The 19017-nt window shown below is 41.2% G+C and overlaps 1 protein-coding gene across 1 annotated transcript in view; it reads left to right on the top strand.

Annotated features, from left to right (window-relative positions):
• PRDM16 (PR/SET domain 16) overlaps positions 1 to 19017 on the top strand; it is a 219547-nt gene that overhangs the window by 50677 nt on the left and 149853 nt on the right. The window contains exons 3-4 of the mRNA XM_067311277.1: positions 1471 to 1518; positions 5471 to 5473. Of these exons, the coding sequence (XP_067167378.1) occupies positions 1471 to 1518; positions 5471 to 5473 (51 nt within the window). The remainder of the gene's footprint in view (positions 1 to 1470; positions 1519 to 5470; positions 5474 to 19017) is intronic.

Below are 19017 nucleotides of genomic sequence, written 5' to 3'. Positions count from 1 at the left end.
GAGGGTCACTGGTTTCCAGTGAAAGTAATAGGAGCTGCGAGCGCTCTGCACTTCTGAACAATTCCCCAGCACCTTGGTGGCACGTGCTTCTAACCGTGTATTGAACTTCCAGGACTCCGTGGTGATGTCGAGTGTGCACAGGCGTGCGCATGTGAACACACGGATTTTTGTGGCTCTGCTGTTCGCCTCTTGGTCCTGTTTGCTGTCAGCTACTTTCCAAACAGCAGTTTCAGTATCTATTAAAACTGTTGTAAAATACAGAGTAGTTTAGGATTCCTACTATATAAAATATGACAGGTTGTTATTACAGCTGAACTTGGAAACATTTGCCAACATTTTTCAAAATTTGTAGATCGGTTGATCTCCCCTGACATGGTCAAAGGTGCCCAAGAACCTTGGGCCAAATCCTCAGCTGCTGCTGAATTGCAAAGTAGCTTCCTTGGTTTTGTCAGAATCAAATCAGCCTATGCCAAGAGAGGACTTGGCCCTTTCCTTCCTTTTTCTCCAAGTAAAATTCCTTTAAAATATGTGGCCGTTCTCATTTTGTTTTCAGTTTCTTTGCATTTTGACCGCTGTTCCTTTTAGCTGCTTTGCTGTTCTTTGATAGCCAGAACACGCTGCCCAGGCCTAGAGCACCCGGACCCTGCGCCAGCACTTGAGCATGCGTTTAACCTTGCACGTCTGCGATCCCCGCGGAGGTCGGTGGAGCTATTCGCATGCTTAGGGTCAGGCCGCTCGGTCGAGTCCTCGTGTCGCGTGTTTGTCTTGATGGAGCTACGCAGCGTTATATGAAGCTTCGGCCCTTGGCCTGCCCGCCGGCCCAGATCCGATCTGAGGCAGAGCGCAGCAGCTTGCGAATGATCTGCAGCCCCGCGCGCCGGCTCGGAGGAGGGATGGGAGGGCTCGGGCCCGGCTGCTGGCGGCACGGAGGCGGCGGCGGCAGCGCGACCGGCACCCGGCCCGCGTCAAGCGCCCGTAAGCGGCAGCGAGGCAGGAGCTGCCTCCGCGCTCCGAGTTGTCTCCGGACCGCCCGGCTGCGGGCCGCGAGAGGACGCGCGGGGAGGCCTTGGCCGAAGAGGCCGCCGGGGCGGCACGCGGAGCTGCCGGGCGTCGAGAGCGCCGCCGCCGTCGGCCCGCGCCGCCCCGCTGCCCCGAGGGCTGCCGGCGGGGCCGGGCCGGGGAGCCTGCCGGGCGCCCCCTCGCTGCGCCCCCGGCCGAGCCGCCTGCCTTTCGGGAGCGCGGAGCGCGCGCGGGTCAGCCAGGGCTGAGCCAGCCTCTGAAAATCTAAACGCGTGGGAGAACGCAACAGTGGTGCTGGTACGAGCCTTCCGTCTCGCTCCCAAAGCAGCTGAGGAGCCCTGTTGGAGTTGAGTGTTTTGGCCTTTATGTGTAATAATGAACTTTATTATTTTATGACGTTCTTAGCTGTAGTTTGACTTTAGTTTTTTTCTGTTTGTTTTCTCTTAGCAGATGCTGACTGATCCTGAGGTGACTTCCCAAGAGGGCAATATAAAAAAGGTAGGATATGGATTAATCTTATGCACGTTGTTTTATCGTTTGGCTTTGAAATACACTTTGACCCTTTTTTCTCTTTTTACTTTTAAGCAAAGCTGTGTATCATAGTAATGTCTTAAAAATTTTCCAGTATTTGCTATTGCTTTTATGAACTGAGTATTGAAGTTTCATTGGCGTATTTTTGTGTCTTTTTTGTGATTGCAATATTTATGCAAAAGCAAATAATAATTTGAAGTTTTCCTTGCTTCAGCTGCAGTATGAACAACTACCATTCCAAACCTAAAATCTTCATTTATCTCTATTTCAGTATAAGAGATGATGTTGGTCCTTTCTTAACGGTGCTAAATTTTTAGGGGTCAGTTCACCAAGTAAATGCGGCTTATGCGAAGGCCAAGGTACTAGGAACAGATGTATGAAGGGGTAGGATTTAGCTAGTGCGATCTGCTGCCAGCGCTCTTCCTCACGTCGTGATGCTTAGGCTGCGCTGCTGACTAGAGGAAAACGTGTTGCAAATACAGGGCAGCTGTATAAATTCCGACGTAGTAACTGTGAGGTGCCTCGACGCCATGCGGTCCAGTAGCCGCTCGACTGTTTTGGTGCGGGTTATTCTCAGTAACACTGAAATGACGTTGTTTTCCGTGGCTCTCCTTGGTTAACGGTTTGACTAAGGTAAAGCATAACAAGTTGTACTCGATTGTAGCCTGCCTAAAAGTCCATAGGGGTAGCGTGTCCTTGTTGAAATAATGAGCTAGCTGTAATTCTTTTCCTATGTGATTGTCTTATCGTGGCTATTCATAGGTCTATTCATAAAATACGAGTTTTTAAAAGTGTAACGTGTTTTAAATTGGAACTTGCAACAACTGCCTTTTTTATTCACCCAATTAGGCCATTTTCAATACGCTTTCTTAACTCTGAAAGTTAAAAGGGAACACTTGTGTCACTCTGCCAAACACAGTGAAATATGATACTTGTCAGGCTCCAGAGTTAGTCTGGGAGAAGATATTTAGACACATTTATGTCCGGTATTATGTCCACATATTCTCACCATGTTGAGAAAAATAAGCTTTTATTTTAGAAACTCAGGTTTGCAGTATGAGAAGTCCTCTGACCATCCGGTGACCTTGCAAAAGGACCTATCGCAATACTGCTGAACTTTTTACCTTGTTCATCTCCGTAACTCATTTGGTGTTTGTCTCTGCCTCAGTGGGATCCTTTTGTCTGAACAGACATGGTGACAAGGTGGCAGGTTCTTATTATCATAACGCAGTTATCACAAAGATGGAGTAAACTCTCCATGGCCCTGGCCTGCGAACTCTTCCTTTCTCAGAATCTTTAATTACAATATCGCAAATAAACTCCACATCCGCACCCCACTGAATCCACACTACCCAAAAGACAGCAAGGCTTTGTACAAAACGAGAGTAGAAGGAAACATTAAACTGTCGGCTTTATACGTTGAAAGGACTACCTATTTACACTTGAGTACTTTTATTTCAAAGGAGAATGTTGCAAAAACTACAGTTCTTTGAAATACACATGTCCTCAAGTATTTTCCTGTACACCACATATAAAACTGGACAATTATGATATTTGACAAGGGGGGGCTGCCCTTGCACTTCTTTCTTTTAAATGCATTGTAGAGAAGCACTAGTGGGAGTTTATGAGGTGATAAATTTATTGAAGGATGGGCAGTAGGGTTTTACAGCTAGGGTAAAAAAGGTCGAAGCAGTAAGGTAAAGAGTTCAAGTCTAAACTTAATGGCTTGTGAAGAGACTACTCATAGACAGCTTTTCAGTCAGAAGAAGATGAAAAATAAAGAATGAAAAATCATTCTGCACAGTTTTTGTAGTATCTTAAAATTGTTTGTAAGTAGTAGTCTCTTTGCTAAAGAGGGTTTTACGCCGGTGGTACCAAACCCTGCTGGGAGAAGATTTCCTTTTCTGACCTCTCTGAGTCATTCAGTTGTCATTTGCCTGAAGACACAGTGGTTGCGATTTGACTTCAGGTTGTTCCTGCTCCTTCAGAGACGAGTTGGTGGTGAGAAGGTGCCTGAAGACAAGTGTGACTGGAGTGGGTGGGCTGGCTTCAACCAGGAGCAAGGCGAGTCAGAGCCAGACAGAGGAACCATAGTTTTCATGGCTCGTTTGATTGACTGCTGTATCACAGGTTCTGAAGTGGGTGGTAGCGAGGGCTAGAGAGAGGAAAATTTAGTAGAAGGGAGAGGAAACCTGTGAAAACACAGTATAAAACAGAGCAGGACAGGGAGGCACAACAGCAGTGGATGTATGGAAAGATGTGCAGGAAGCTATCTCTGGTTAAAAATTGACCCCAGTACTATTTTTTGGGGTTAAGTTACCAGAAAAAAAAGTTCTATTATGTAGCTTTTCATAAACTAAAAGGCAGTGAAAAGTCTGAAGACACAGCAGAGCAGACACTATTATATTGTATAATAAAGCAGGCCTTTTTTTGGCTTGGGGCTAAATAAGAATTATTTTCCCACTATTCCCAGTATTTTTCAGTTTGTATTACTCTTATTTCTTCTGGGACTGCTAACTCCAGAAGGCTGCATTTTTGTTAGTGTTTGTCTCAAGAATTAGGATTTCTAGCAATATTATTAAAGGACCTAGATCCATGATCATTTTTCCGTATCTGAAAATGTGTTATTTCACAGAATAAAATGTGGTTTATTCCTGCCAGGCTTTTCTTTTACCTACTTTGCTTACTGATACTTAGTTTAACTTGCCTAAATATACATAAGCACCTCGGCATTTTCGTTTAGTTTTTAAATAGTTGTTTGACTGAAAGAAATGCTCAAATGGAAGATTCACTTTTTTTAGTGAACTGAATGCATGCATTCAGACGTGCACAAATATGCAAGTTATATCTATGCGTGAGCATGCATATTTTGTCGCGTATTTCCGAAACTCTTTTTTTCCAAGCCATTTTCCTGCAGTCCGTTTATTTTGTTTACATAGCAGCTCTCTTTTTTTCTGACTTTTCTAAGCATTTCCACTGCATTTAATACATCGAAAAGTTGTCTTGTTATCATTATCTTCATTGTCATTTTGATTTAACTGTGAGAGGGTGATGAAGGGTTTGGACTTCCGCAGACAGGAAACAATGCCAGGGTCTGTTACAAAACACTTTATTTTCTGAGGGGTTATGCTAGGCGTATTTATCTCTTTTCTAAAAGTCACTTTGGATGACGGTTGGAGAGTCATACGGAGGGAGGCTCCGTGTATACAGCCTCTAACCAGCCTCTCCTGGATGGGCTGTTTTTCTGACTGTGGTGACAAGAGACCTCAGGGACTTCTCTCTTCAGTAGACTCTCTATTTAGTTTCTGTTTACTTAGAGGGAATAGCCTGAGGGGCTACTGGAGAGAAAACATCTGTGGGAGATAATCTATAGAGTTATCTATCTATCACTCTTGTCGACCCTGTCTCCCTTGAGAGCAAGCTGAGAGACTTGTAATAAAAAGGCATCGCTGAAGAGGCTTTAGGGACAAATAAAGAGACATGTTAAGGGCCAGCTGAAAAAGGATGGAAGACATTATTAAAGCTCAATAGCCATCTTATCAAAATCCAATAGGATAGGCATTTGGCAAAAGGCTTTAAATTTATTCTTTGACTTTCTGGAGAGCTTGAATTTATCCATTAACAAGAATGTACTACACAGGGAGCAGGAGATGCTATCAGATTCAAAGGAGTTGGATTCAATCTGGTATTTAAAAAAAAAAGATAAAAAGAAAACAAAAACAATTTTCCCCCTACTTTGGCTGACTCCATTTTTATTTTGCAAAATGTAAGAAGCCAGTAATGCAGTACTGATGACATTATAAACTAAAAGTAATTTATTCAGCACCTTCTCTCATCTCCTTCTCCCAAATAACATAGATTTTTTCCAAATAACATTACTGTTAGAAACGGTGTGAGATTAGATATCTTGACCTCTTAGCAAGTATCAAGCAGTAAACAAGAAACTAGATAGAAAGAAAGCTTTCATTCCTAGAACAAAAGTAAAAAATTAGCAATGTTTTGTTACTACAGATAGGAAGCAAGATAGGTCCATAAATCCCTCTAGGTTTAATATTATATACAAAATGCTACAGGTCACGGAAACCATCTGATACTTCAGAAACACATTGTTCACACTGGATGATTGATTGATAATTATGATAATTTGCAAAATGATTATTTGGGTATTATAACCATACTTTGTCCCACCGGATAGCTGTGAAGACATTTTCTATATCAGGGGCCGTCAGAAATGGCCTCTGGCAACGAGGGATATGGAAAGGTCTGGTCGGTCTCTCCCTGTGGGATCTCTAGGGCTGATGAATGACGACCCAGAGGAGTAAGAAATCAGACTTCAATAAGCAGTCAGGAAGGTAGTTAGAGAAGAGCAAGGGAACTGTTAACTGTCTTTTGTGGAGCAATTACTAGCTAGGCCGTACACCCTCAGGCCTAAGCAGGGTCTGTCATAATATTATACATGCAGAAAGAGATGGCCTTGGAGATTTTAACCTGAGCTGTTCAGAGTTCCTGATACGCAGCACTTCGCACAAAATTAATTTGCATTTCCATATTTAATACACATAATAAAAATACTTATTTTCTATATCTAAAGAAGATGTTCTAAAACTGTCAGTAAAATTGAAAAAATCCAAACTTCAGTAATGTTCTTCATCTTTCACTTCTGTATATTGAAGAATCGCAAACAAAATTTTCGTGCATGTTTTTAAAAGTCTGCCTACTTGCCTAAAACCACTAGTAAGCAGAGAGAACTTAATTATTCTTAAAATAACTTCTGCTTTTGTGCTTAAATTTAGCTTAAAAAAGGAGAGTGCTTTCTTACAAAATGTGCCAGTGTGCTGAGAGCTCAAGGACAGTGCTGCAAGGTGGCCAAGCTGGAGCTTGGTGGTGCTTCCCAAAGCCCTATGAGATTGTTTAGCAATATCCAGTTATCATAGTTAAAATCCAGTTTCAACATGATCTCTGCCTTACAGTTACTGTTTCCCAAAGAGCTTTAATTTGCTTGTTTTATAGGTTGTATCTTTATGAAATCAAAGTATGTTTAGCTGCCACAAACAGAGGCAGCTTTGAGTTGATTTTTATAATCTTTTCTTGAATAGACTTGCGTCATTCCAATAAGCCCTGGACAAAAGAGTGGACAGTTGTCTGAGAGTCTTTTTTATAACATTTCTCTCTTTCTATTGTTAGAGAGCTGCTAATAAAAGAAACCAGGAGTCCATTAATTCAGTGAATGAACATATAGTAAAGTCAGTTCCCTCTTGAGAACAATAATGTTGCGGTCAGCTTAGGTTTCCATGGAAACTAAGTACTTCTAAGAAGTTTGCATCCTTGATTTTGCTGAAATGAAGCCCGTGAAGTAAAAAAAGGTGTAAAGCAGGCACGGAGAAGCCAGTGAAGAAAGTAGTGGTTAAATTATTTTGCAGGATTAACATTGTGGGTTTAATTTCTCCGATACAATTGCTTGGACTAGGCTGGACGTTCTGGTTGTATAGTGTGTGTATGACAAATGATTTTATAGAGAGGCCTCTTGGGATTTTGAGCCTCTAAATCAGGTCAAGTTAAGAAGACTAGCAGTGGTTAGGTTTTCTCTGTCAATATCTCCGGGACATTCAAGTGAACTAGAGCCAAATGCATCACAAGAAGATGCAAACGGCAAGTTTCAGCAAGGGCTTCTATCTTCAGTAGTCTCAGTGGTAGAGATGATTAGGGTGATTAATGGCAAATTACCATATTCTCTGTTGGCAAGTTAATGCAAAGTATGGATAGCGTGTGAACTCCTTATATCATTATAAATATGACCTTTTTGTAAATGGAGTAGATTTTTTCCTCCCTTCCACTCCAGCTGAGTTCATATTTAAATCAGTACAGCCACCAGTTTAAACCAGAGAGCGACGAAGTTAATTAATTCTTTTGACGCTAATTTATAGCCCACTGTTTTATTTTCTTGAATAAGTGAATAGTGTGTCTGAACTGTATTGCTGAGCTATTTATACACGTTGTTCTAAGTGACGCGCATCTCTGTTGAACAATGTCTCATAAGATAAAAGTGTCCGTTTGACTTCAGGCATAGACAGTTATGAGAGGTCACCTTGCCTTCTCATAATGCATCTCAAGCATAAGTACGTTGTCTTTAAGGTGGCCTCAGGTTATTGACCAAAACAGGTACGCTGTTTGGAAGTGGGAAGACGAGCAGCTGTTCCCTTGGCAGAACAAACAAAACCAGCCGCGCTGATCTGCCCCGGCGGTGTGCCGCACCTCTGAATGGGAAGCGTGCCTGGGAGAGTCAAGTGGAGGCTCCCGTCTTGTTTAGCCCCTGGTGCCTGGCCAGCGGGCTGCTTGGAAGCAACCCCCGCCACCACCAGCAGAAAACCCAAATACCACGCCGGTGGTAATTTATAGTAAGCCTCAGAGTCATGCTTCAGAATCAGTGCAGGCTCGTTCTGATTAAGGCAGAAATGGTAATTCACTAGCTAGCTGGTCAAGTAATGCATTATATTCCTTTTCTGGTAAGCGATAACCTAAAATATCTTACGTTCGGTTGATCGGTATTGCTAGAAGAGCACGGTCAGGTATTTTGCAGCCTCCGGTGGGTTCCTCAGTTCACTCGCTTTCCGGCTTTGTCGGGGCCGTGCGGCTGGCTCGCTCGCCTGTCGGCGTGGCCTGTCCTCCGCCGTCTGGCTGCATGGGTGAAGTCAGCCGATTCTAAAGAACGGTGCGAATAAAGAAGACTTGGTAAGACGTTTTCTTTGAGAAATCAGTTATGCTAAAGATGTATGTAAAGTTAGGATTCATAAACGTTTTTATAGCTAAGAGCTTCCTAAATAATACGAAACTCATGTATCCTAGTGAGCGGACTCTTTTACTTTTTTGTGTTTGTGAACACATTCACAAGTGCACATTAACTACCTTAGCACTTTTCTCACAGTCCTGCTTTTCTGTGTGTGTGTGTAATTTCAGTGATTCCCTGTTAAAGAACCACGTATAATGCCATGTGTGAAATGCAAAATGCTCTACGTTTGTGTTTATTCATTTAAATCAAGACACGTATTTAATTGTTTACATTCATTTGAGCGCATACTCTTTTCTACCGAGGGAATTTGCTGCAAAATAGAAGGCTGGCATTTATGTACTGCCTGTAAGGCGATTACCAGTGAAATAATATTCTGGATGATTAGGAGGTATTACAGCCTCTAGTCAGTTTAAAAATGCCAGAATGCCCTAGAGATCCCCATGAATCTGCTGCCAGCCGGCCCCTGTCAGAGCTGAAGGCAGCACTGTCTGGAGCCCAAAATCAACTTCAGGAAGGTCATGTGAAAGAAAATCCTCAGTCATCAGGAAGCCCTTGGCCTCATGGCCTTTCTGACATTTTCTGACAAACCTTAAATCACCAGAGTAGACAAAACATCACAAATTTTGGAATGATAGCCTCTGGGATTTCAAGACTGTATGTTAACTTTGAAGGTAAACCCCCACCTCAACCCACTCCGCAAATGCTCGTTGGCTGCAGAGGGTGAATGTGCTGTGAGGTATTCCTGGAATTAAGGCTGAATTGAGCCCCGTGCGCGGGATGCACCGGGAGTGCTGGGAGGGCTGCAACTGGTTCTGCAGCGACCGAAGGAGCTGCAAGCGTGTGTGTGTGTTGCCGCGAGTTATGTGCACAGTCTTTGGAGTATACATCAATGTTGTGAGAACAGATTGTGCTGAATAGGACAGGTTTCTGTTCCGGAATGAAATCTGGAACCAGGTTTTATTGTACCTCTTACGTTATAGAAGCCAGGTGGTTCTGTTCATATAATCTGTGTTCTTGAGGTGTGCGCAGTATTCGCAGTTAATTGCATCGTGCAGCTATTAAAGGGAAGAGTCAATATCAGGTAGGAGGCCTGTAAGAGCTCTCCAGTTAAAAAAAACCAAACTGGACAGTAATTGGGGAGGAAATAAAAGACGGGGGGGTGGGCGGGTAGCAGACATTATGACTTGAGGTTTGCTCCTAGCAGCTGTGGTGCTGCTTAAAAATAGAAGCCTAAGCAGACAACTGGATGCCAGTCACCTACAATTAAAAAAAAGTCATAGCAAGAACAGAAAAAGGCTTTTGTTCACGTTTTGTTCATTTTTTGTTTATATTTTGCTCTAGAAACTGTTAAGGATTTACAAAGCAGTAAAGATTTGAATGTTGCCCCATGCATGTTCTGGGAGTGCAGTATAGTTTGATGAGTCAGTGAGATGGGGTTTTAGATTAGATTTTATTGGTTTATAAAGTATTTGCTCTGTAAAAAAGTCCCAATTTGTTTTTCTTAGGACAGGTTTGAGAGAAAAATAATTACTGGACGTCAGCTATTCAGTGATGTTCGGAAGTACCTTCTATCTTTAGCAATGCAAATTTCCACCTGCAGTAGCAACACATCATTAAGCAAATCAAATCCATTCCTGTTGCTGTTTGTAGTAGATGTAGTAGTTGCATGAATGAATGCTGTGCCCTAAAACCTGCAATACGAAACTAGACTTCTTTGAGGGTAATGAGAAAATTTTGGCTTTGTGTCTTAATGCTTACTAACTGTCCTGAGCAAGTTTTTACTCAATACGGATGTTTCTTTTCACAACATTCTGAGTTTTCAGAACTTTATTTCATCTTGCATTGGGACAAAAATATTTACTTAAACCTAATCAAGTTAAAATTTCAGATTATTTCATTTAACATCTGAGAAATTTTAATATCTGGAAATATTTGGATTTAATCAAATTATAACTTTTCAACAAAGTAATTCTGAGCTGGAAAATTTACAATCAATTCCAGTTTCTAGCTTTAATTTATGTCTACAATAGCAGTTAGCATTTATGTAGTATTTAAACAGATGAGTATTTAAGTCTCGGAGTCCGAACCCCCCTGCATGCTAATTCAGAGATAGGAGAGCTTGCAGGGCTGGTAGGGTCCTTCTCAAGGCAGAGAGAAGGCAGCAGGGGAGGAAGTCGCAGCCCGTCCGAGATCGTGGTCTAGCACTGTTTGTTTTCAGATCTGCCGGTTCTGTCGGTGTTAGTCCACTGCTCTGCTTGTCGGGGCAGTAATGTGTCCTGCCTTGGGCTGGGGTCTACAGCTGACCGCCTTGATTGCCGAGCCTCCAGAAAACGCGGATGTCCCTCTACACGCATTGATCAGCTCCTGATTTTATGCTCAGCAGGTTCAGCATGCTATTCGAGGGACCTACTGCTTTGGTCCTGCTAAAGTTGGCAGGTCTCTATTTTTCCACATGTGTGGGTATTCCTCAGAGGGATAGTGAGAAGAGACACAAAATCTGAAGCAAACTAAGGCTATCTGTAATTACCTCAAAGTTGTTCAAGATGACCTACGAATGATCTGCGCGATTGCCAAACTAGAATTCAGATATGGTGCTTTAATTTTTATTCTTTCCACCTTCTTTCTAGCAGACTACCACAAAACTCTCACTAAATATAAGATATGGAAAAGACAGAATGAAATGTGAACTTTATCTTTCCATCTTCAGTTACGACTTGAGTAATTTACACAGAATGTCCAGTTTTAGCTTGATGTTAAGTGCTGAAAACCGCCTGATTAGATTCCTGAGCCAAGAAGAATGAACATCATCTCTCTCTAAATACCAAAGAATTTCTCTTCTGACAATGTCTGTCCACATGGGCAGCTGAGGGGGATTGAATTCTGGTTACGTTTGTACGAAATTTGCAGTTTTTCCTGCACTCTTTGACCAGCTGTTAATGCTCACAGAAAGGTCACACATAAAAAGTAATAGAAAATAATAATAATAGTAATAATAATAATGGAAACTAAAATAGGTGCTTAAATTCTTACTTGGCTACCCAAGTGACTGGTCTAATTATTCTGAAACTCCACGTAGGCTACTTAAGAAAGTGGACTTAAATGCAACTATCAGCAACCATAAAAGGAAGCCTGGCACTGTGAGCTTTACCATGGTTTTGGGGAACTTTCCTGCGCGAGTCGGGCTTTTATGATGTAGTTTAAGATGGCAATACGTTTGCTAATATGAGCAGCGGAGAGAAGTGACGAGTGTAAGAGAAAATCAATGATACCAGGAGTTCTGTCTTGCGATCTTTTCTAATTCTGCACCTTAAAGCAGCTCATAGCTTCCTGGAGTAAAATCCTAATAACGCTTGGGTAAGAGAGGAGGGAAAGCAATGCTTGCTTTTTTTTTTTTTTTAATAAAATTCAAAGAAAAGAAGTATGGAAAGCTGTGGAGCAGATACTGTGAACCCCTCAGAATAAGTTCTTATGCTTCTGATTAGGCTTAATGTGGGACTACGAGTAACTGAAAATGAGAAATCCTGTGTCCTGTTGAGGCAAGGTTCTCCTGTTTTCATGAGTTAGCTGATTGTTTCAGTGTCTTATTGCAATGAATGCTGGCTTCCAAGAAGAGTGAGTTTAGCTTGTTAGAGAGCTTTTTTCCAGATCATTAATTACTGTGGAGATAGTTATGCACATCTGCTGTCAGAACATTTCAGACCCTGTTGCTGCAATAATTCCTTCTGTTCCAGAAGAGTGAAACAAATGTTCTAATGGAATTGATGCTCTTTCTTAATTTCTAGTGGAATTTTAGGTTTAGAATTCAACTTGCATCACCTGGAAGAAAACTTAATTCTTCTTTATATGCAGCCTGGATATAAAAATCTTTCATAAGTAGATCGGGACCCTCCTTTAATAAGATAATTTCTTTCAGTCTTTTGCTGACCAGAACATGTCTTCTGATTTCCAACCTAAATTTATTTCTGGCAGCTTATATTTGCTGGTCCTTTTGCCAATACAAACTTTTAATTTGAATGGTATTCTGTCCTCCGTTCGTCGTGATGTTCACAGTTCCTCTCTGATGTTCACAGTGTGCTAGTTTGTTCATTGCTTTGATGGGATGTACTGAAGACAGCATCTTATGTCCCACTAAGCAGACCTCAGTATATCTATACTGCCCTTGGTAAAAACTGGGTAACTCCAGTCTGTGGTAACGCTAGGCTTTAAGATCATATGCACTTTTCCAAGGTGCTGCTATGTTGGCAATGTCTATGTAGAGTAGCCTAATATCTACAGTAGGGACATCCAACAGAAGCCCAGAAGATCCTTAGCCTGAAGCTGACCTCACTGGGTGATTTTAGGCAAGGCACTTCACTTCTTTTTGCCCCAGCTTGCTTTTCCACACAACTGGATGATGAATTTTGCTTTTTAATGTGTTTTAAATCCAAGAATAAAAGTCATAGTATTAAAAAGTAGACATTTTTATTATTTTTATCGAGATAACAAGAATTTTTCAGATTAGTAAAGTCATAAAAACTAGGTTTATTATTTAATCCTGGTATATGTCTATGTTATTTCTGAACCTAGACCAAGGCTTTAACCATCTGCTACATGAATGTTTGTATTCTTGTGAATTAAAATTGTTGCACAGACGGAGGCTAGTGAAATGACCATGACCATGAAAGCAGTTTATTTTGAGATGATTTTAAATGGCCCTTTTTGTTGTATGATAGGGAGGTTGGCAAACAAGTCATTGATGAATGTCAGAGGTTTGAAGTCTGTTTGGTTTGGATGCTTACTCAGAAGTTTGGATGCATCTCTGAAATTTATCTGAACCCCTTTGGTCTGAAAAACATAGATGAAAATCTTGCACATAGCATTTTTTTAGATTAATTTCATGTAATTCCTTACACTAACTGGGCTGGAAATACCCAAGAAATAGGTTTCCTTGTTGTATTTTCGCTGTTCTGTTCCTAGGACCAGCCAAAGTTTTGAAGTGTTACAAGCTTATGTACATGAATAATGAGAAAAGAAGCTGATGGATTTTTCTTTTCCTCTGAAAGTTCAGAGGTTTTTCAGAGCTAGACAAGGCTTTGAGTGTGTGTTTTCTCTGTTGTGAAGGTTTAGTAGAATGAAAGAGCAAAGGCTTTTTTTTTTTTTTTTTTTTTAATATATCTAAATGGATTCTTCCATAACCAAGCAGAACCGCAGAAGCAGATACAGTTGGCATGAAGGGCAGATTTTAGAGGAGGGCTAGAGTACACTGAAGGTCAAATAGTAAGTGAATGGTAAATATTGGGACTAACAAACCCATATGCCAGTGATTTGTTCCAAAAAGAGATAACCAAACGATGCTTGATCGCAGTGCTGGTAGATTTGGCCCCTACCTCAAAATTGCCTTCAGATGGGTGCAGTTCTGCACAGATCCATTTGAATGATTGGGAACAAATGCTTATAGTGTGATAATACTAAGCCAGAGGATGAAAAAGAAAACCCTTAACTATGTTAGGCCTAGAAGAGGGAGAATACTTTTCAGATATATAGTTAAATTAATATTCAGTGGCAATCAGAAAATTTGCTTGACTCTGGGTAAGAAAAAAAATCTGTTGATCTCATTCACTACTAGCATCGTCATGTATCTCCGCTTGTTCTGTTAGTCTTGTGCTTTTCCTACTCTTTATCATGATGCTTAAATGTGTAAACTCTAAATTATAGTAGCCATTTGTTTGGTAACTCTTTTCCATGTATGAATAGTATTCCTCTCTTTTTATTTACACAGCCATGATTTATCTCTGTTAGTAGCCCTTCTTTCCCCGGTTTGTTTTGACTCACATAGACCGGTTCACCTGTATTTACAGTGCTTACACAGTGCTCCCCCTTTTCATGCTAACACAGCACATCAAATATTTGTTTGATTTTCTTTCAATGTCTATCTTAATGAAATAAGCATTTCCTTTTAAAAAAAGAAAAGACTGCTGAGCATCTTGAGTCACAAATCACAACTACAAGACCAATAGGGTGGCAGAGGCAAAACCTGTTTAAAAGAAACAGAAAATTTTATTTTAAATACATTAAATCTGATCCTGTTTCTGCTGGAAATTTTCATTAAGGAAAGCAGATGGCCTTCTGTGAACTGAACAGCTGAAGCTAAAATTCATATACTGTGTTAACCTAAAGGGTGATCATCTGTATCGTAAATCCATCAGAGTAAGATGAGAAGCAGCCAGCCTTGTAGCAAGACAGATTTTGGTTAAATGTGAAGGAAAAGGAAATACTAGAATAGTTCAATACCTGAATAGACTCTCTAAGATAAAATATATGCCCTGAAGGCTCTTAAGAAGAGGTTAGAGGAATTCCTGGCAGGCTGGGCTAGATGCACGGAATCCCGCGTCAGAGCCGGGCACAGTGTAGGTGGCTCCCCGAGATCCTTTCCAGCCGTGCGGTTCGTGGGCGCTTGTCCGCTCATCGTGGGAATGGGGCAGGGAGTCTGAATCTAGCCTTTCCTTCGCGGGGAGACTCCGCGCGGGCGGGTGGGAGGGAACGGACTGAAAAATGAGGTGCAGGGAATGCTTTTCTTCCTCATTTAGACCTTTTGCTTTTCTTTAATGGTTTCTGGTAAGGTTTGTACTCCTTTTTTCCTCATTTTTGGCATTCCTTCTCGGTCACGTATTTTTCTCCATTTTTGAACAGATTTGGTAGTCAAGAGAGTTGGCAGGTTAAGAAAAAAGGTGACCTGAAGGGTTGAAAGCTACCTCCTAAATTGGTATCTAGTATACTTTCCTAGTCTGGAAACTAGCTGAGCAAGCTTCTAATCCGTGTGATTGTCCACACCTGCATAATGGAAAATTAGAGAAAAGAAGCAAATAAAAATATTCTTAAAAATGCCCTCGTATTTGTAACTGCAAGCCAGGCTTCTGAATTAACATAAAATGATAAGGATAAGCAAGGATGATGGAATGTGGAATAACAGATGCAATAAAGAATAGCAAATTAATCCTGAAATGCATTATGTTTTTAAAAAGAAGATTTAACGTGTCAAAATATTTTCCTGTTTCAACATTGAAGTTATTTGTCCTTGTGGCTGACATTGCTTAGTTTCTATGTATCGTTGCAATGGGTGGAAACATCCTTCAACTGCCAGACAGCACTTACCGATAAGCCAGCCAATTAATAATGTTGATTTGAAAAGCCCAAGAATAGGTGAGAAAGCAAAGTCCTTTGGTAAGTCATATTTGCACAGTATTAAGAGTCCCCTTTTACCTGATCTAGTAAACATGGTATTAGGAACTCTGTGCTATTGAAAAGTTGAGAGACTATAATGATATGTGTAACTGATAATTGCCACTCCTAACTATTCAGCACCCACTTATCATGCCTTTTGTACATACCTGCCTTTGAAATAGACAGCTTATGGCATATGTATTTCTCCTTCCTAAATCCTGACGGGGTGACTTTTTCTGACACGTTGACCTGCTTTATTAAAGACGTAAATGTAGAAGAAGAATCAGCCTTTCCCTCAAAGTTGGTCGCCCTCAAATTGTACAAACAGCAGCCAGCTGTTTGCTCAGCTGATGCCACGGTTTTCTCCCACTGCATTGCTGCATGCGTTCAAAAGTCAAGATGAATGCAGCTTCTGATGAAAAGAAAAAGTAATCTAAATCTATAAGCAGATGCAAATGCTGTTCACAGGGATAACTGTAACTGCACGGCTTTTTTACTCGCGACTAGAGTCTGTGGCAGGAATCAGCTGAGTCCTGAGCAGCAGGAAAGCTGAAGGTGCAGGACAGTGAAGCGCAGTTCTGTGCTTAACGCCGAGGAAGGTTTGAACGGAGGAGAGGCCGGCAGCTGGCACCCGAACGCGTGCTGTCGTCTCTATCTGCGTATGTTCCTGCGCTCTTAAAAACAGGCGTGGAAAGGGACTCAATTAGAAGTATATGAAGCCGTTTGATTAAATGGCTTGATCGGTTGTATAGAAATGAATGTACCTATAGAAATTCAATTAGTTTGAGAATGCCGTTAGCAGAGTCAGGGACCAGAAGTAACGGAGCTTAACCCTCGCGCAGGCTCTGCTGTCCGGTTGTGCACGGGCTGCTCCCCTAACGCGGGGCCTGCGTTTCGCTGGAAGGGCCGTTTTTGCTGCTTAACTCCTTCTGGAGCGCAGTTCCCCGCAACCGCCGCTCAGGTCTGCGGAAGTACGCGCAGTGCCAGCCTGTTCCTTCCCGTGGCAGACAGGGGTGAAAACAAGAACTACGTCCAAGGCTTTCTTCAACAAAATACGCTAAATACGTAAAATCAACAGCTTTCTAATATCTCCGAGGATCACAGGAAAGGAGCTTCTTGTTTGGCTGTTCCTGTATCATTAAGCTGTAGCTGTTTGGAGTGAGTGTCTGACAATAATATATATGAGATTGAAAGCCAGTCTTTCAAAAGCCCCGGCATTCGGGTACTGTGCTGTGCTGCTGCCTTCAGCAATTTAACTTTATCAGCTGCTTCCTAAGTTCGCACAGATGGCATTTGAACCTGTTATCTGCGTTTCTGGCCAGAGAATGGACTTTGAATGCTTCTGTGATCTGTTTTAATGCGTGTCGCATAGTCTTTGTACTAGTAGCCTGTTGTCTTGCTAGATCTGCAGAGTTCGAAGAAGGGAAAATTGATTGAATTTAACCAGTGGCAATGTTTTACTTGTCTTGGTTGAGTGATTTTTGAGGTTCACCCACACTACAGCGTGTGTTGCCACTCTTTAATGAAAACACTATTGGCTTAAGTGCTGTAGTTAAAGTATTCTACCGCTCTGTTCTCCACCAGGAGCTTATTATGATGTTGTGACAGTCTGCGGTTGTGAATACTTTGAACACTTTCTGGGGAAGAAAAACCATGAGTATGTGGTACTCATCATGTGAGAAAAGGTTCACCACCATCAGCCAGGGTTGAGCAAACCCACCCTTAATCATCATAAATGTATATTAAATATCTATTCTTTCCCTTGAGAAAGTGCCTTACTTTAGATGAAAAGAAATGCACTTCATATTTTAGCTGATAATGAGAAGTTAATAAAGTTGGGATTTTGTGCAATGCAGGACCTCTGACATCTTAATCTTTATTAAAGAGACTTAAACTACCAGGAACTGCTGGTGCTGACTGGCACAGCCAGACTCAAGAAACACCAGGAGAGACTGGTCAAATGAACTGTTAAACAACTCTTCCTAATCCATCAGGAAGAAACAATAAGTGCTGGAAGCATCTATTTACCATGCATCAATCACGCTTACCTAAGCAATTTCTAAGTAATTGTACTTCTGTTATATAGTTCCTGAGATGACTAGTCTGAATGGGCCATTTGCCTTATTAAAGCAAAAAAAACTACTTCAGTTGACATATCAAATTTTGTTTCACATTCTGAAAATAACGCTGACAAAGTTGTAATTTTTCTGGCTGTAACCTCTACTAATTGTTGTGTTAAAATCCTATCTGGAACTCAAATAGCTACTTTTCCCTTTTAAAAGCTTTACAGAAGGAGGGGTTTTAAATTTTAAGTGGTAGAGATTTTGTTTGTTTAATTTGGCTAAGACATAAAAAAAATATTTGGACCAGTTTAGCAAGATCTGTGATTTTAGCAGACCTGGCAGAAGGCAATATTTTGGGAGTGGGGGAATCGTAATCGGTCTTCGCTGCAGTAAAAGCCTATCGCCTCCTTGTTTTTGTTGAAGCTTACTTTCATCCAAAGGTGTCCATTTAGGCGCAAGGCGAGAGAGGTTTCTGTAACAGGCTCCGAGGACGGTCTCCAGAGCAGAAGAGTCGATACAGCTCTCTGTTCTTGTTCGTGGCACTGAAGATTTGAAAGTTTTGCTTATTTTTTTCCTGACCGGTATAACGTTCTAGACTAATAGATAAGTTAAGGAAGAGTAGTTTGTATCTTCAATTTACGTAGCTGTACAAGTATAATATCTTGTGTCTTGTTGAGCTTGGATGTTAGAATATTTCGGAGTTTTTTATATATATATACGTATGCATAGATATAAATATGTAAATATATATGTATATATATTTAACAAACCTATCATTGTGTGGGGCTTTTAAATGTCGTTTTCTAATCCACTCAGAGAAAGGGGAGGGATAGAGTCTTTGTCAGTATCCAAGCAATTAGGATAATTAAAAAAGAAAGCTTATTGGGTAAACATGCTCTTAGATTGTGACCTCTTAATTAATGGACTACAGGGAGAAATTACAGCAGTGGCAAGATAATTAACACATGCATTTAAAAAGAACTGTTAGACAAGGGTATTATAGGATAGTAAGACACAGATTTGAATCACGGAAGGACTATGGAGGTGAACAAACACAGTTGAACGAGACAAGATTTGCATGTATGAGCGCCCCGGCACACAAGAGGGAACAGATTAGGTTAACGTTATCACATGTAGGCGGCTCTTTTAGCAATACTTTTCCTTCAGTGAAGGATTTTAAAAGCCGGTGCTGTTGATTTTTGTGCTGTCTCCCCTCAGAAGAATTCTGCCACGGAACGCAGGGTGCCATTTCTGATCATTCTAAATGTCACTATGGAGCGTTGGAAATTTTCTTGCTCTCTTTGATGTAAATGTTTACAAGCACCCATCAGTATCAGAGCGGCACTTTGTAACAGAACGCTAAAGGTTTGGGCTGTGCGTAACTGTAAGTGCCCAAGCAAGGCTATTTTGTAGCTT

Source organism: Apteryx mantelli, chromosome 26, assembly GCF_036417845.1.
Source record: "Apteryx mantelli isolate bAptMan1 chromosome 26, bAptMan1.hap1, whole genome shotgun sequence".
NCBI classification, from domain to species: domain Eukaryota; kingdom Metazoa; phylum Chordata; class Aves; order Apterygiformes; family Apterygidae; genus Apteryx; species Apteryx mantelli.
Note: the sequence above shows the minus strand (reverse complement) of the source record. Positions and strands in the feature narration are given on the sequence as shown.